The sequence below is a fragment of the Acanthopagrus latus genome, chromosome 21 (assembly GCF_904848185.1).
Source record: "Acanthopagrus latus isolate v.2019 chromosome 21, fAcaLat1.1, whole genome shotgun sequence".
Lineage (NCBI taxonomy): Eukaryota > Metazoa > Chordata > Actinopteri > Spariformes > Sparidae > Acanthopagrus > Acanthopagrus latus.
This window is the reverse complement of record NC_051059.1, coordinates 11,720,760-11,734,729: the sequence shown is the minus strand read 5'-3', so window position 1 is coordinate 11,734,729 and position 13,970 is coordinate 11,720,760. Positions and strand designations below refer to the sequence as shown.

Sequence of the window (13,970 nt, the reverse complement as noted above, 5' to 3'; positions counted from 1 at the left end):
TTCAACCACATATAGTGGTGCCATCTCAGTCGTCAGTAAATCACTGCCGCATTAATTTTGATGCGTTAGTACAAAATTGGCCTACATGCTGCAGTTTATTTTTGGACGATGAACATTTAGCAGAAAATGTGCTGAGACAAAGGGCACAAAGAGAATGGAGAGGGATTCACTTCATGAGCCATAACAGTGATTCCAGTCCAGACAGTGCGTCAAATCATTTTGATTTCTGTGCTCTGTAGGATGCTTTGACCTCAGCGCTAACACTGTCATGCCAGCATGCTTACAATGCTGATGTTAAGCAGATCGCCTAACCCAAAACCTTTTTAACATGATCCCATTCTCAGTTTAGATTTCTAACATTTGCAAATTAGCAGTTAAATGTTTTATATATTTAGTATGTTGTCATTCAAAAAAAAATATTACATGAATTACTTTGATAAAGTAAGGTGAGTCCATCCTGAAGGCTATCTGTGTGCAACATTTGAGGAAAGTTTGGAATTAAAACAAAGGGGTTGCCTTTCCTGTCATATTTATGTTTTATCCTGCTATGCAGTCATGCTAATGCATGTTGCATGTTAGCACAGTGAATTATGAGCTAAATTCAAACTGTGATGGCAAGATTGAAAGCACAGGTAGAATTGAAGTTTAAAAAAGCACTAGGAACGTGGCTCCAAACAGAAACTGAAATGTCACCTGCTTGGCCTGCTTGTGGCGGTACCATGAATGTGTTTACCAAACTTCATTGCAGTCCATCCAGGAGTTTCTGAGGTATCTCAATCTGGACCAAAGTAACATCAGCTAACAGAAAGACCAACCGTGTTTGTTGGCGGAAAAACAATTAGACTTAGTAAACAGTGCTGAAAATACAACTAAATAAGTCAGAACCTGCGCTGGTTCTTGGCTATAACTCATCGAATTGTTAAACTTATGTGATATGAAGAGGCAGAGGTTCAGACCCTTGCTTAAGAGCTGTTTGACAGAATGAGTTCCTGATCCCTCGACCACCTTGTCACACTGCTGCTTTCAGAAAGCTTGTTCTCGTCTGTTCCCACACATAAACACTAGCCTCCACAGCAGCTGAGGTTTTGACTCGGCAAGACAGAGAAACAAAGCTGCAGCCTGATAAGAAAAGTCTTGACAAGAACAACCAGGCAGGCATCTCGACACCGTGCTCGCCTCTGGTTGATGAGGGTGACACATTTGGGGAGTGGAGGATTTACCTGGTAGTTTAGAAATGTGTTCAGAATTTCTCTCTTTTAGTTTCTCACAGATAGAACAGTGTAGGGAGGACACATGGCAGGCAAGAATCCGTCGAATAAAAACCTTGTTTAGCATTTGTGTTTTGAACATTTCCCCTGCTATGGGATGCTGGAATAGAAACACATCTACCTGGGAAGCTGTAGGGGAGTGAGGAAATGTTCCCATAGTATTGAAAGGATTCCAGGTGACGTTATAGACAGGACCACAGAGTGTGAGATAAGCTCTCTCGTCTTGGGCTGGCAAGGATTCGTGTCCACACCTCCGTTCATTTTTTCAATATGCTAGTGAAGTGCTGCAATGTTGGGCAGCCTGTCAGTCTAACACAGGCAGTCCCCAGGACTATGAGCGTAAGCCTTGGTGGTTCTGAGTCCCGCTCTGCTCCGCTGTCATATGGGGTTCCACAGGGTTCAATTTTAGGGCCCCTGCTTTTCTCACTGTACTTGCTGCCCCTGGGTTCCATCCTGAGAAAACATGGTATCTCTTTTCATTGTTACGCTGATGATACCCAGATTTATATGCCACTGAAGAAGAAGGACGGGTTTTCCTTGAAACCACTTCTGTTATGTCTTGAAGACATTAAAGCCTGGATGTCTTTGAACTTTTTAAAATTTAATGAAAATAAAACAGAAGTGATGGTGTTCAGTCCCAGTGGCTCTTGTGAACCACTTCCTGTTGACTTGGGCCCCTTGCTGCCTTACAGGAAGCAAACAGTTACAAACCTGGGTTTTAAGATGGACAGTGATTTTAAACTTGACCGGCAAATCGGTGCAATAGTTAAGTCCAGCTTCTTTCACCTTAGGCAGCTGGCAAAGGTGAAGCCCTTCCTTGCACAAAAGCACTTTGAAACAGTAATCCACGCCTTCATTACATCGCGGCTGGATTACTGTAACGCACTTTATCTTGGAGTCAGCCAGTCCTCCCTGGCGCGTCTCCAGTTAGTTCAAAATGCTGCTGCTCGCCTCCTGACTGGAACGCGTAAGAGGGAGCACATTACTCCCATTTTAGCCTCTCTCCACTGGCTGCCTGTGCACTTTAGAGTCCATTTTAAGATTCTTTTATTTGTTTTTAAATCCTTAAATGGTCTCGCCCCGCCTTACCTCTCTGAGCTGCTCCGCCCATACACTCCTGCCCGGTGCCTCAGGTCAGCTGATCAGCTGCTCCTGGAGTTACCAAGGGCCAAACGGAAGCTCAGAGGGGATAGAGCCTTCTCTGTTGCTGGTCCTAAATTGTGGAATGACCTCCCGTTATGTATTAGACAAGCCCCTTCACTGTCCGTTTTTAAAAAACGTCTTAAGACCCATTTTTATTCCTTGGCTTTTAATCCAGCATGAGACTCTGTTTCTGTTTTTGTTTTAATATTATTTTAACATTGTTTTATCGTTTATTATTGTTTTTATATTGTTCTTTGTTTTATATGTCTTATTTTATGTACAGCACTTTGTGTCAGCTGCAGCTGTTTTTAAAGGGCTTTATAAATAAAATTGAGTTGAGTTGAGTTGAGTCCTCATCAGAAAACGACTGCAGGTTGACAGTGAAAGCAGCATATTACGACCCATAGTTATGTTTCTTTCGGTGGTGACCTCTAGTGTCCATAGTTATTATTGAGGCAGCAAAGGAGGAAGTCAAACAAAGTAGTACAAAGAGCGACGAGTCTGTATATATAGAGAGATTTAAACTAACAGGACTTTAGAGCACTGTTCCTGTCCAATGTGAAGAGTCAGCGGTGAATCATTATAACTTACTGACATTGTGAAGTTACGTCACATAACTGAAGTTACATAAATATCATACTCATTTCAAGCCAAACCATGATGTTTTCCTGAACTTCACTGAGTGCTGTTTGTGCCTAAATCTAACCAAACTGAGCACACGACGAAGGTCCTGTACACCTGTTGCAGGTACGCTGCAAGGGTCAAGCTGTTTCAGAAACAGTGATGCATGCTGTTCTGGTAGTCATCAGCAATCAACCTATTCAGTCGTTCAGGGTACGAGTTTGTGTCAGTCTAACACTGGTGCTGACCTTGAAAAACGAAGAAATCGATCGCCATGAAATTGCACAACATTTGCAACAACTCTGGTGTCACATCACTGGTTAAAATATTAACCAAATCTACACAAAACAAACGTCAGAGTCAACTAGGATGCTAACGTGTTATTGGTGTAGATTTATACTACTAATAGTTTACTACATAGTTATGGATCAGAATTTTGTATGGGTTTAGAGTTGCACAAAATTACCACGTCTATAAAAAAAAAAAAAGGGAAAAATAAGGTATTGTGTGCCAAAAGTAGTTTACATGTCGTGGCCACGGTTCCACTGAGGAGTTGCTGTCCTGGGGAGGTCACTGGGGAAGTGATTATGGAAGTGCTCAGTGCGCGGTGCTCAACATAGTCCCTAAATCTTTTATTTCTAGCCATTCCTGTCTTGCTGAGAGGATTAGCGTCCTGTTATCATGGGAAATGACAGTTCCAGTTGAGTGCCTCGACACGCCAGAAGTATTCACGGCAAAAATTCGTGCAAGGTATCATGGAGGCTAGGAATACAGTGGATATAACATGGAGTGGGATTTCAGATCAGGCCCTGGAGGGTGCCGCTTTCCACAACAACTTTCCTCCTCAATCCCTCCGTTATTTCACCCCAGTCCGACCTTTAACACAAAACTGTGTTTGCTGGAAAAAAATGTCCACAAGCAGTCATTTCCTGTTGTTTTACTGTCTGCAAGAGCTGAGCGACAGCGTGATGAAAAGCATCAGAGCACTTTCCTCCAACCATCGTATTTATTAGAGTCTGTCCATGCACGAAAAAAAAACCAAGAAGTGACGTAATCGCAGCCGAAGCACAGAATTCTCATTTTCATTTAATTAAGACAGGACCCAGGTTGTCTGGAACATGCTGATTTGTTGTGACGTGCAAACACAGCCACTGCGCTTTTAATATGACAACAGCCTGCTACCTCACTCACACACACACACACACACACACACACACACACACACACACACACACACACACACACACACACACACACACACACACACACACACACACAATCCCTTTCCAAATTAGAAAACTTCCAAAGTTCAAAGCAACAGCATTTTGTCACCAAGCAATCTGTGGTGGATGCGCGGAGGTCTTAGTCAAGAGGCATGCAACTAATCTCACTTAAGAAGTCTTGCTCATTTCCTTGTTTATGAACATGCTGATGAATAATGTGGTGTGAAATGTCAACCTCTCAGCTTCAATGGCTGTCTTTAAAAGGACTGGAAGCAAGCTGTGAGTGCCAAGACGGATTCATCCCTGTGAAGGAGAACACCGCCGTTCCTCATGTTTGCACAGTTTGGTGCTGCGAGTCTGGCAAAAGCACCCATGTAATGAGTGTCTTAATTGTTTGTTGATCCTTGACTCTTCACATTTTTATTTCTATTAAAAAACAAAAAAAAAGTGAGATCATTTTTCAAACAGCTCATTTTCCATAGAGATGACTGTACTTGATACGACTGAAATTACTTTGAAAAGACATCATCTCAGCTTGGAAGGCAGAGTGCTCCAGTTTTCTTCTTTTTGAGAAAATCTCACCATAGATTCGGCGTTTGAGCAAACAAATCAAGACTTTTACTGTAAAACAGGAGCTGATAAGAGAGCGAGAACTGTGCTGCTCGGGTTTTTTTGATGTTGTTTTGTACCGATTTCTAAAGAGGTCGGTGTGTACTGACAATGAGCTCATTTTAATGACTGCTACGCAACTGCAGAAGAGGTGAAGGCCGCGGGAGGGCTGGATGAGGCGTAATTAGTAAAAGCTCAAACACATGCTGAACGTCATTACCAGCTACTCTTGTGAGGACATGTCGCTGAAGCGTATTAGTGAGAAGGAAAAAAAAACCAACAACATGTGAATCATTACTTGAAGTGAAGGTCCAGGCTTTCCTTTCTTTTGCTTGTCAAACTAAGAACACCAGCGGGCACTTAAAGCGTGAGGTTTATTCATATGCGACACCTTCAACCTCAGTGGCTACAGTGATTATATGTTGCTTGATGTTTATTTATTTATTATTTTTAAAGGCATCTTACTTCCATCTGTATCTACAGCCTCCTAAAATGCGAGAAAGCCAAACATAAAGCCGCCGTTTCTTTTGTTTGAATCCTGTTTCCATGCGTGCTTTCTGCATAATTTCACCCCATTATGTCTTTTCTGATGTTCCTGTTTTCCGTTTGAGCAGCAGGGCTGAGTACCAAACTCGGGACTTTTAAGTGTACCGACGGAATTATGTCAGTGCTACAGACTAGTGATTCATGATAACTCTACTGGTGCTAAATTACTTGAGAGCACATCTTTACAGTAACATTATAGAGAGAAAGACGGTGGGAGCCGTCTCCAGAAAACTCACATTCCTGACCCACATGCTGTTTAGATTAGATCTAATTATTAGATTAGATGAACTAGGTATTAGATTAACTATTATTTTTTGAAGAATTTACTTTTTTAGAATGTTGGTATGAAACCAATATTATGTGAACGGCATTCTGTGGAAACATTACAGCAGGCTTTCTTTGATTCCAGAATCGATTTTATATTACAAGCACTCAGCCCGCTAGCTCGATGCTAACACATAATGGGAATTCCCATTAACATTGAGGTTGCCGTAAAAGTATATTTAAAAATAATACATTTTAATTGACATTAATTCACACCCAAAACAATGTGTGTGTGCTCATATTCACAGCCATATACTGTATTCAATGTGTTTTGGAAACAAAATTATAACTGCTGACTTCACATGATTGATTCAATCTGCTGCTGTAGCTTCAACACTGAGTTGCTACAGTCAGCTCAGGGGGTCAAAATGTGAACTCAAAGTTTTCCAATCAATTTAAAATACAGTCATCACCAGTGGAGACACGGTGTGCCAGGAGAGGACAGCATCTTCAACTTTTCTCTTAGATTCATTCTTATAGCACTGGGTTGATGAGCAGGAACAGCCGAGTGCAGCAGTTTGCTTCATAAAGTACTTCATTTTACAGATTTATGAACGGTGCATCAAGATGCCACTGAAATAAAACTAACTGAGTGACTGACATGTGATGTGCATCGTTAATGGAAATAAGACTTGATATATCAAGTCTAGAAGTGAATGATCCAACTGGTTAGAATGGATAGAACTTTTTCTGCTACTACAAAGTACCGCAAAAAGGTACCACTGGGGAATCGGTTGAAATGTAAGCGGTAGCCAAAATGATGGCGCAGCAGACTCTCTTCTGCTTAGATTTGTTTCCATTTTCTTTTTTCTTTTATTTGACAGTAGATGGGCCAAGATATGCAGATATATATTACTTACTCTGAACAAGATTGTTGACCATTTCTGGCTCATTTCAAGCATTTAATAACCACAGGAGATACAAAAACCAGCAGGCTTTTGCTGTCTGGTCTGAGCACAAAATAAAAAGCACTGGTGAAGCACATTTCGCTAATGATAGCTCAGTTCCATCAAATGCCCCAGTAAGCCTCTGCAATGAGTCAGCATGCACAATACAACCTCGTCTACTTTTTATACAGCCCAGGGCGTCGCTTTGTGTCGGAAAGCGGTGGGAATATGAGGGCTCAGACAAAAAGACATTTTCAAAATGGTCCTCAGCGTATGGAACTTTTATGCACTGTATGAAGTACAAGGTTTGGGTTGATGATACTGACACTGTTTTATGAAGTACCATAAAAAAATAAGGCACAATGATCAATACTTTTGTAACACTTGCCCATCTAATGTATTATTATCTGATTTACAGTGTGAACTAATCATATCATTACTATCATCATCTAGAGAAAAATGAAAAAAAACTTTGATCATTTTGCATCACAATCAACAGCAACCAGTCACAACTGCAGGTGCTGATGGAGAGCAAACCATTTCCTGGTGCAAGCTACTTTTCAGAACAAATTATGCCGTGATGATGATGATACAGTGATGGGGACAGAACTGGTCATTTGTGAAATGTTGCCACTATTCAGTTGCCACTAAAATAGCAGATCTTGTGATACAATATCCCGTCACAGCGACTGCAGCATGATGCCACTTTTTTTATGGTTAAATCCAGTGTTGCCACAGTTACCTTGAAAAAGTAATCGATTACTGATTACTGATTACCCCTTTACAAAGTAACATAGTAACTTTACTGATTACTTGTTTTAGGCTTTTAATTAGGTTACAAGTTACTTTATTAGTTACATTCAGTAGGGGCTGAATGTAACTAATAATATAACCCCCTGCCACCTCAGCATAAACATTCAGCGTGGCCTTCAGATTCCTCTCCATCTCTGCATACTCCTTCTCCAGGTAGGAAGAAAAAGATGTTCTGTGAGACAGCACGGCATTGATAGTAGCAGGGATCTTGTTTATTATGGCACGAAACGAGGGTGAGTCAATTGTGTTTAAATGCAGCATTTCCTCTAGAACATGCCGCCCGACCAAATTCTACAACTCTCCCCCTCTTACTTAGTTTTGCACCGAAGTCCAGCTTTTGTTGTTTGGGTGGTTCCTTCATGCAGAAGTCGAGGCCGTGGCTTTGCTCGCAGCTCTCTGCTTAACACCACCTGGTGGGACTTGCTCTGTAACTTACCTGTGCTGCGACTCCAAATTTGACGTTGTGTTTTTGAAGCTGATAGTGCTTTGCCGCCAGCACAGAGTGTACAACGAACCTTGACATTGTCATCTTTAGCTGACACGAACTCAAAATAATGACTGTATTTCCAGCTAGAAAACGCACGTCTCTCTCCTCCCTCCATTGCTGTTTGTGTTTGTGTCGCTGCGTGGTGTAACATGTGAGTTGTCCTCATGCTGAAAATGTGACTTGTCACATACGTGACATCACCCCTCGAGATGCAAGAAGAAAGCAAAAATATACATTTTTACAGAGGAAAATGACAAAAATAATAGTAACGCAAGTAAGTCACTTTAATCTGATTACTGGTTTGGAAATCTTAACGCTTTAGATTACTTGTTAAATTTATCAGATTAGAGTAACGCGTTACCGGCATCACTGGTTAAATCACACCAGAGCTTTTCCTGCAATGACAAACCAAAATGTCTGCTGTGATGGTGGTCTGTTCGCCGGTGCTGCTTTTGCCCCTGCACACCTCTGGTCCACCTACACAGGTGATTTCACTTTGGCTCATTAGTCATTAGTCTGTGTGGGTGTCCACAGTCAAATCCACAAGTTTTAACTGGATTTCTGTCGGGTGATTATGAGGAGATGGTACATCAAGATAAAACAGCAGCCGGCACCGATTCTCCAGTCTGGTGTCATAAAAAATTGTTGCAGAAATATGATGATGCAGTTAAAAGAGCTCCAGTCAAACCTTAAATGATGGCTGATGGATGAAAATATGACACCTCTCATAAATTTGAGGGGAACGTTCTCGCTACTCTCAGTTCTGATGTTTGGCTTGACGCTGTCTATTTAACGGATGTGTCATGCATGAACGTCATTCATTTGTTCTGTTTCCATTCCATTTCCATTCCTTTTATATATTTTTCCAACTCAGACAAAGTTTCTTAAATTTTCATTTCTCAATCTGAAAATACTTGGAAATTCTTTTTTCCTGTGTGAAACCAAATGTTACTGTTTTTTCAGGAGAAATAAAACTTTCAACAGAGTGAATTGTTTTGTTTTTTTCCCCCGGAAGAATTTTTATTTTTCATGTGGCAAACTGGGTGAAAAAAATGTTTTTCCAGGAGAGAATTTTCTGTATTTTCTCTCCAACCAAAACTTTCTCTTTCACACAAAAGAATTGTCTTTTTTTGCCCCACCATTCTGAGAGCTATCAACACAGGTTTGCAACGATAATCTTTCCAAGTTTCCCTAATTTCTGTGAGGAAAAATTACAGGAGAAACATTTTTATTTCCTGTGTGAACCCGAGTGAAGGAGAACTTTTCTTTTTTCTCTCGCCAAAACCTTTTTCACTCTATTTCGCACATGGAGGAAAAACTGTTTCTTCTGTATGTTATCACAGACGGATGGATGGATGGATGGATGGATAAATAAATAAATAAATAAATGAATGAATGAATGAATGAATGAATGAATGAATGAATGAATGAATGAATGAATGAATGAATGAATGAATGAGGAACTTAGAATGATGAGCCTGGCAAACTTTTTCCCAGCAGTTCTCCAGCTTTAAAACACAGGAGAGAAAAACTTTAGCTCAGACTCAGAAATGGAGAATTAGATTTAGAATGGATCACCAGAAAAGAAAAAAAAAAAAAACAGTCAAACAAAAAAAATCCATTTTCACCTGCCCTTCAGGGCTTCTGTAGACAGCTCTTTGACCTTTTGTGATTTGTATTAGCTTCATGAGTTGGAATTTGGTGACATCTTGTATGTCCCAGCAGAGATTTGACCTTGAAGCTGAGCAGCAGCTGAAATAACAATAACACATGCATGGGCGTGCATGGCCTTTAAAGGTTACTCTTACACTGCGCTGTGGGAGGGAATTTCTCGGTAAATGTGTCTTCACTTTTTGTGAGGTGTGTTTCTTAATTGGCTCTTCAGAGTATTCGTATATGTCATCGTAGGAACAGATAAATAGAGGCTTGGGTCTGTATCTAATCCCTTCAGATCCATTTTCAGGCTCCTGTTGTGGCCGCTCGTTCTCCGCTGCTGCAGCTGTTGCATCGCGCTCTGCTGCACCGCGAGCGTCTCTTTTCCTCTTTCTGACCTTTTTCTCGCCACAGAATCGTTTTCCAGGCTCGAGCTGGCATTCCCCTCTTTCTTTTCTTTCCAACAGCAGGTACATTTGCTTTTTAAAAAAGGGATCAAACCTGTGATCTTTTGGTAACCGAACGATCTCTCGCCTGCAACCCACACACTTTGCTCCAGCGAGGCACACCGCTGCTCGGCCCAAAAGCATCTAATATAATCCTGACAGTGCAACACAGCAGGGCTGTTAGCGGTTACAATAAAGCATTACAGGCACATAAAACACTGAATTGAAAAAAATGGTCATTTGAAAAGCTAATTTGCCTTTAATCACCGGTTGAGGCTCACTCTGGTTTAGCAATTTAACACAGAGGATGCAGAGGGACACCTGTTTTTTTCATCGCTCCTCTGCTGGTGTTATTAAAATGGGTGGATGTGACAACATCCCACACCATCTTAATTACCTTCACTGAAATGGCTTAACCCATAATCACAATTGCAGGCTTGCAGGGTGCGCGATTGTGCAGCTGATTACCCAGAAACTCTGCTGTTAACGGGGCTCGAAGACAGGAGGATTCATTTTATATAAAAGGTAAAACATATTCCCATTTTTTACACTGATCCACTCCCCTTTAAACTTTTCTTTAATATTAGCTAGAACTTCCAGGCTTTCTGTCTTTCTCTTACCGTGCTCCACAGGGCAGAAATGACCTCAAACAATCACAGATATGAACGCTCACTGCTATAAAGGGGAACAGCGTAACTCAAGCTGCTCGCTCACTGTTACTATTGACCATGATTGTCGACAGAGATCCTGAGGAATGGATGTTTGACTGCAGGATACAGTAGATGTCAGGGGGGAATTGTCGACTTGAGGGCTCAGGTTGAATAGCGCAGTTCTCAGCTGATGAGGGCTCAGACAAAAAGGGAAAGTGTTTGGTGTGCTTTCATGAAGCATTAATGGCCACAGGACTGAGAACTTAGCATGGACTTGTTCAACTGGATTCCTTTTATCACTGTTCAGCTTGAGAGAAGGTGCCGCAGAGAAAAACGCTGTTTTCTAACCCATTTGCACATCACATGTTCCTTTTCTGTTCGATATGTTCATGTTGAGCTTTGAAATATTTCTTTTGGTGATGCATTCAAACAGTTGCAGGAAACTGTAACATCTGGGACAGGAGTCATCTTACTGATGTCTTTCTGGCTTGATTGATCAAAGAGCAACACAGACTGTTAGAAGAAACGGTGTTTTTTCGACAGCCAACCCTCATATCTTTGATTTTTGGGACTCCCTGAAAGCGCTGAAAATACCATATTACTAACTGCTATGGCTGTGTTTCTATGGAATAACATTTAAAAAACGACAAACTACATGTTTATAGCTGCACACTGAAGTTAATTGGTTACCTAGTTTAACCTCTCTCTGCAAAACTAAGAAGTCTATCATATAAGCAAGGATCTCAAAATCATAAGCAACTTATCAGCTACAATTATGCAAAATGAGAAGCTTCTAAGTTCTCTGTTATTATCTCATTAATATTGTAAACATTAAAATTTAGAGTTTGAATTTCTCCTAAAAAAACAAAAAACAAACAAACATTTAAGAACATTAGCTCAAGAACTGCAACAGGAACTGAAGAATAAGTTGTTGTGTGTACTGTGTTGCAGAATCAACCTCTCTACTGAAGTTAACATGCTAGCCAGCTAGCAGGGAGTGCAGGCAGGAAGTCCCTCCTCCCAGGGCCTTAAAAACTTGTCTTCCTGGTCGTCCATTGCTGACTGACAGCCCGACTCAACCACTCGCAGCACAGATGAATTTGTTTGAGTATTAATTAGACAGCCAATTCTCAAATATTGCACCTTTAAAACCAGGAAGAGACAACAATCAAATTGAAATATACACAAATTCTAAGACGACATCTGGACATTTGGACTGTTTTGTAATTATTAAAAGTACCCTCTCTCTGTTGTTATTCAATAAACAAACAGTTAACGTTTTTTAATCATCTCTACAAGCTGATTTTCATAATGTTTTGAAATTAGAGACACAGCTGCCTTTAAACGTGAGTCAGAGCTGGAAGTGGATTCCAAAGGCATTGAGGTGCATGAACTGTGCACAAGAATGAATCACTTGAGGTGCAAATGACTTATTTGTAGCACAAAACACCACAGAGGAGCTTACTGAAAGCACTGTGAATATTGATGAACTGCATGTTGCTGTACATGTTGAAGAAGCCATGAAGCTTTAACAGAGTGAAAAAAAAAAGTCTCGCCCGTGTTTCTCTGAAGGTCGTGATGTTGACACAAAGAACTGGCAGGAAATCTTCCTTTGCTTTCACAGTTCTATGTTAGACGGCATGTTGCACTTGTTTGTGTTTTTCATGTCCTTGAGCGCAAATAAAATGAATACACTCGTACGCTGGAGTTTGACCGGACAGTGTTTCATTCTATTTGCACAAATTCTCAAAAAGAACACTGAAAGAAATCCACCAAGAACCCTACGCTCTTATCCACCACTCTGAACCAGGCTTCAAGTGTTCCTCATGGTGCAGCTCGTATGAACAGGACCAGGTGCCTAGTTTGTCCAATCCTTAAAAATAACTGCATGTGTAATAAGTAAAAGACACTCACAAAATTCAGAGCACGACTATAATACAATAACATCACCAGGGTCATTAAATATCAACTAACCGAAAACACCCCAGTTCATGTCATGGACTTAAAACTGACAGTTTGAGATCATTATTCTTCAGAGCTCACGGTGAAGCTGTCTAGTTGCACATATCGTCTGACCAATAGTGTGAATTGTAAAGATATCCAGCTGACAATGATGTAAAACTGAATAAAAGCAGTACGTTCTCACATCTGAGAACCTTGAAGCAACAAATGATGATTGTATCAGTGGCGCTGGCGAAACATGCTGTCCTCACATGACTTTGTATTTTGTACAATGTGATCGTGACACCCCGCCATCATCCCCTCACCTGTCCTTTCCCGTCTCCTTCTTGAAGAGCTCGTCGAACTGCAGCATCTTCTGCCAGGAGATGATGTAGACTTTGAGTTTGGGCAGCACCTGGTTCATCAGCCTCAGGTTGTTGTACACCAGGCCCTTCCCGTCGCGTCTCATGTAGCTGCTGGGGCCCCAGAAGATGAACACGGTGTCCTGGCTGGCGTTGAGCAGCTCGTGGCGACTCCGCAGGACCCGCTGCATGCTGGAGTGAGCGATGACGCGCAGGGAGGTGCGGCGGCCGACGTCGCGGGCGTAACCCCTGGCGGTGGGGGCATCGTTCATGCGGATGACGCACTCAGCCCGGTCGATCTCTTCACCCCGGCCGCCTCCAATGAGGTGACCCGAGCTGGTCACCAGGGCGCAGGTCTGGCAGTGCATCCTGAGAGGCTGATTGAATGAAGCGAAACAGTGGGGAAAAAAAAAAAAATGAAGTAAACAGTGAAAAATAAACATCCTTGTACAAATACACACCGTGCATCAAAACATTTGGCCTCCTCCCTCCCTGTGGAAGCACCTGCAGCACCACGAGCAGAATTTTTATGGCACGTTGGTTTTGCAGCATATTTGTTATAAACTCTACAAAGTCTGCTTTTTAGAAGTCAGAAATGCTCTGAAAGTTCTGTTTAGCCCAGGTTTATACAGAAATATGCAAAGCAGACAGAAATGCACACCTAGGGGAACTTTGGTATAAAGCTTCGCTGTGTGTTTGAGGCAGAAAATGCTCCATTGACAAATGGGTAGCGACAGAGCCTCCGGGGGATATGTAGCTTGTCATATTGCTTCGCGATTGGTGGAAACCCCAGGGTCTTACAAAGGATTCACCTTAAATCTGTCTCCCACTCGCACACAACAAAGGAACGTGTGTTTACCTCCAAAACAACAGCTCAGATGCAAAACAGTCATATTGAATTCTAATCAAGTACGATTCAATAAAGTATTCAGCACGTTATATGTTTATTCTAGGACAGATGCTGCTGATAACTACATAGTACACATGACGAGTATGA

At 41.5% G+C, this 13,970-nt stretch overlaps 1 protein-coding gene across 1 annotated transcript in view; it reads right to left on the bottom strand.

Moving 5' to 3' along the window:
• st6galnac5a (ST6 (alpha-N-acetyl-neuraminyl-2,3-beta-galactosyl-1,3)-N-acetylgalactosaminide alpha-2,6-sialyltransferase 5a) overlaps positions 1-13,970 on the bottom strand; it is a 59,632-nt gene that overhangs the window by 11,877 nt on the left and 33,785 nt on the right. Inside the window, exon 3 of the mRNA XM_037083247.1 lies at positions 12,938-13,350. Coding sequence (XP_036939142.1) covers positions 12,938-13,350 — 413 coding nt within the window. The remainder of the gene's footprint in view (positions 1-12,937; positions 13,351-13,970) is intronic.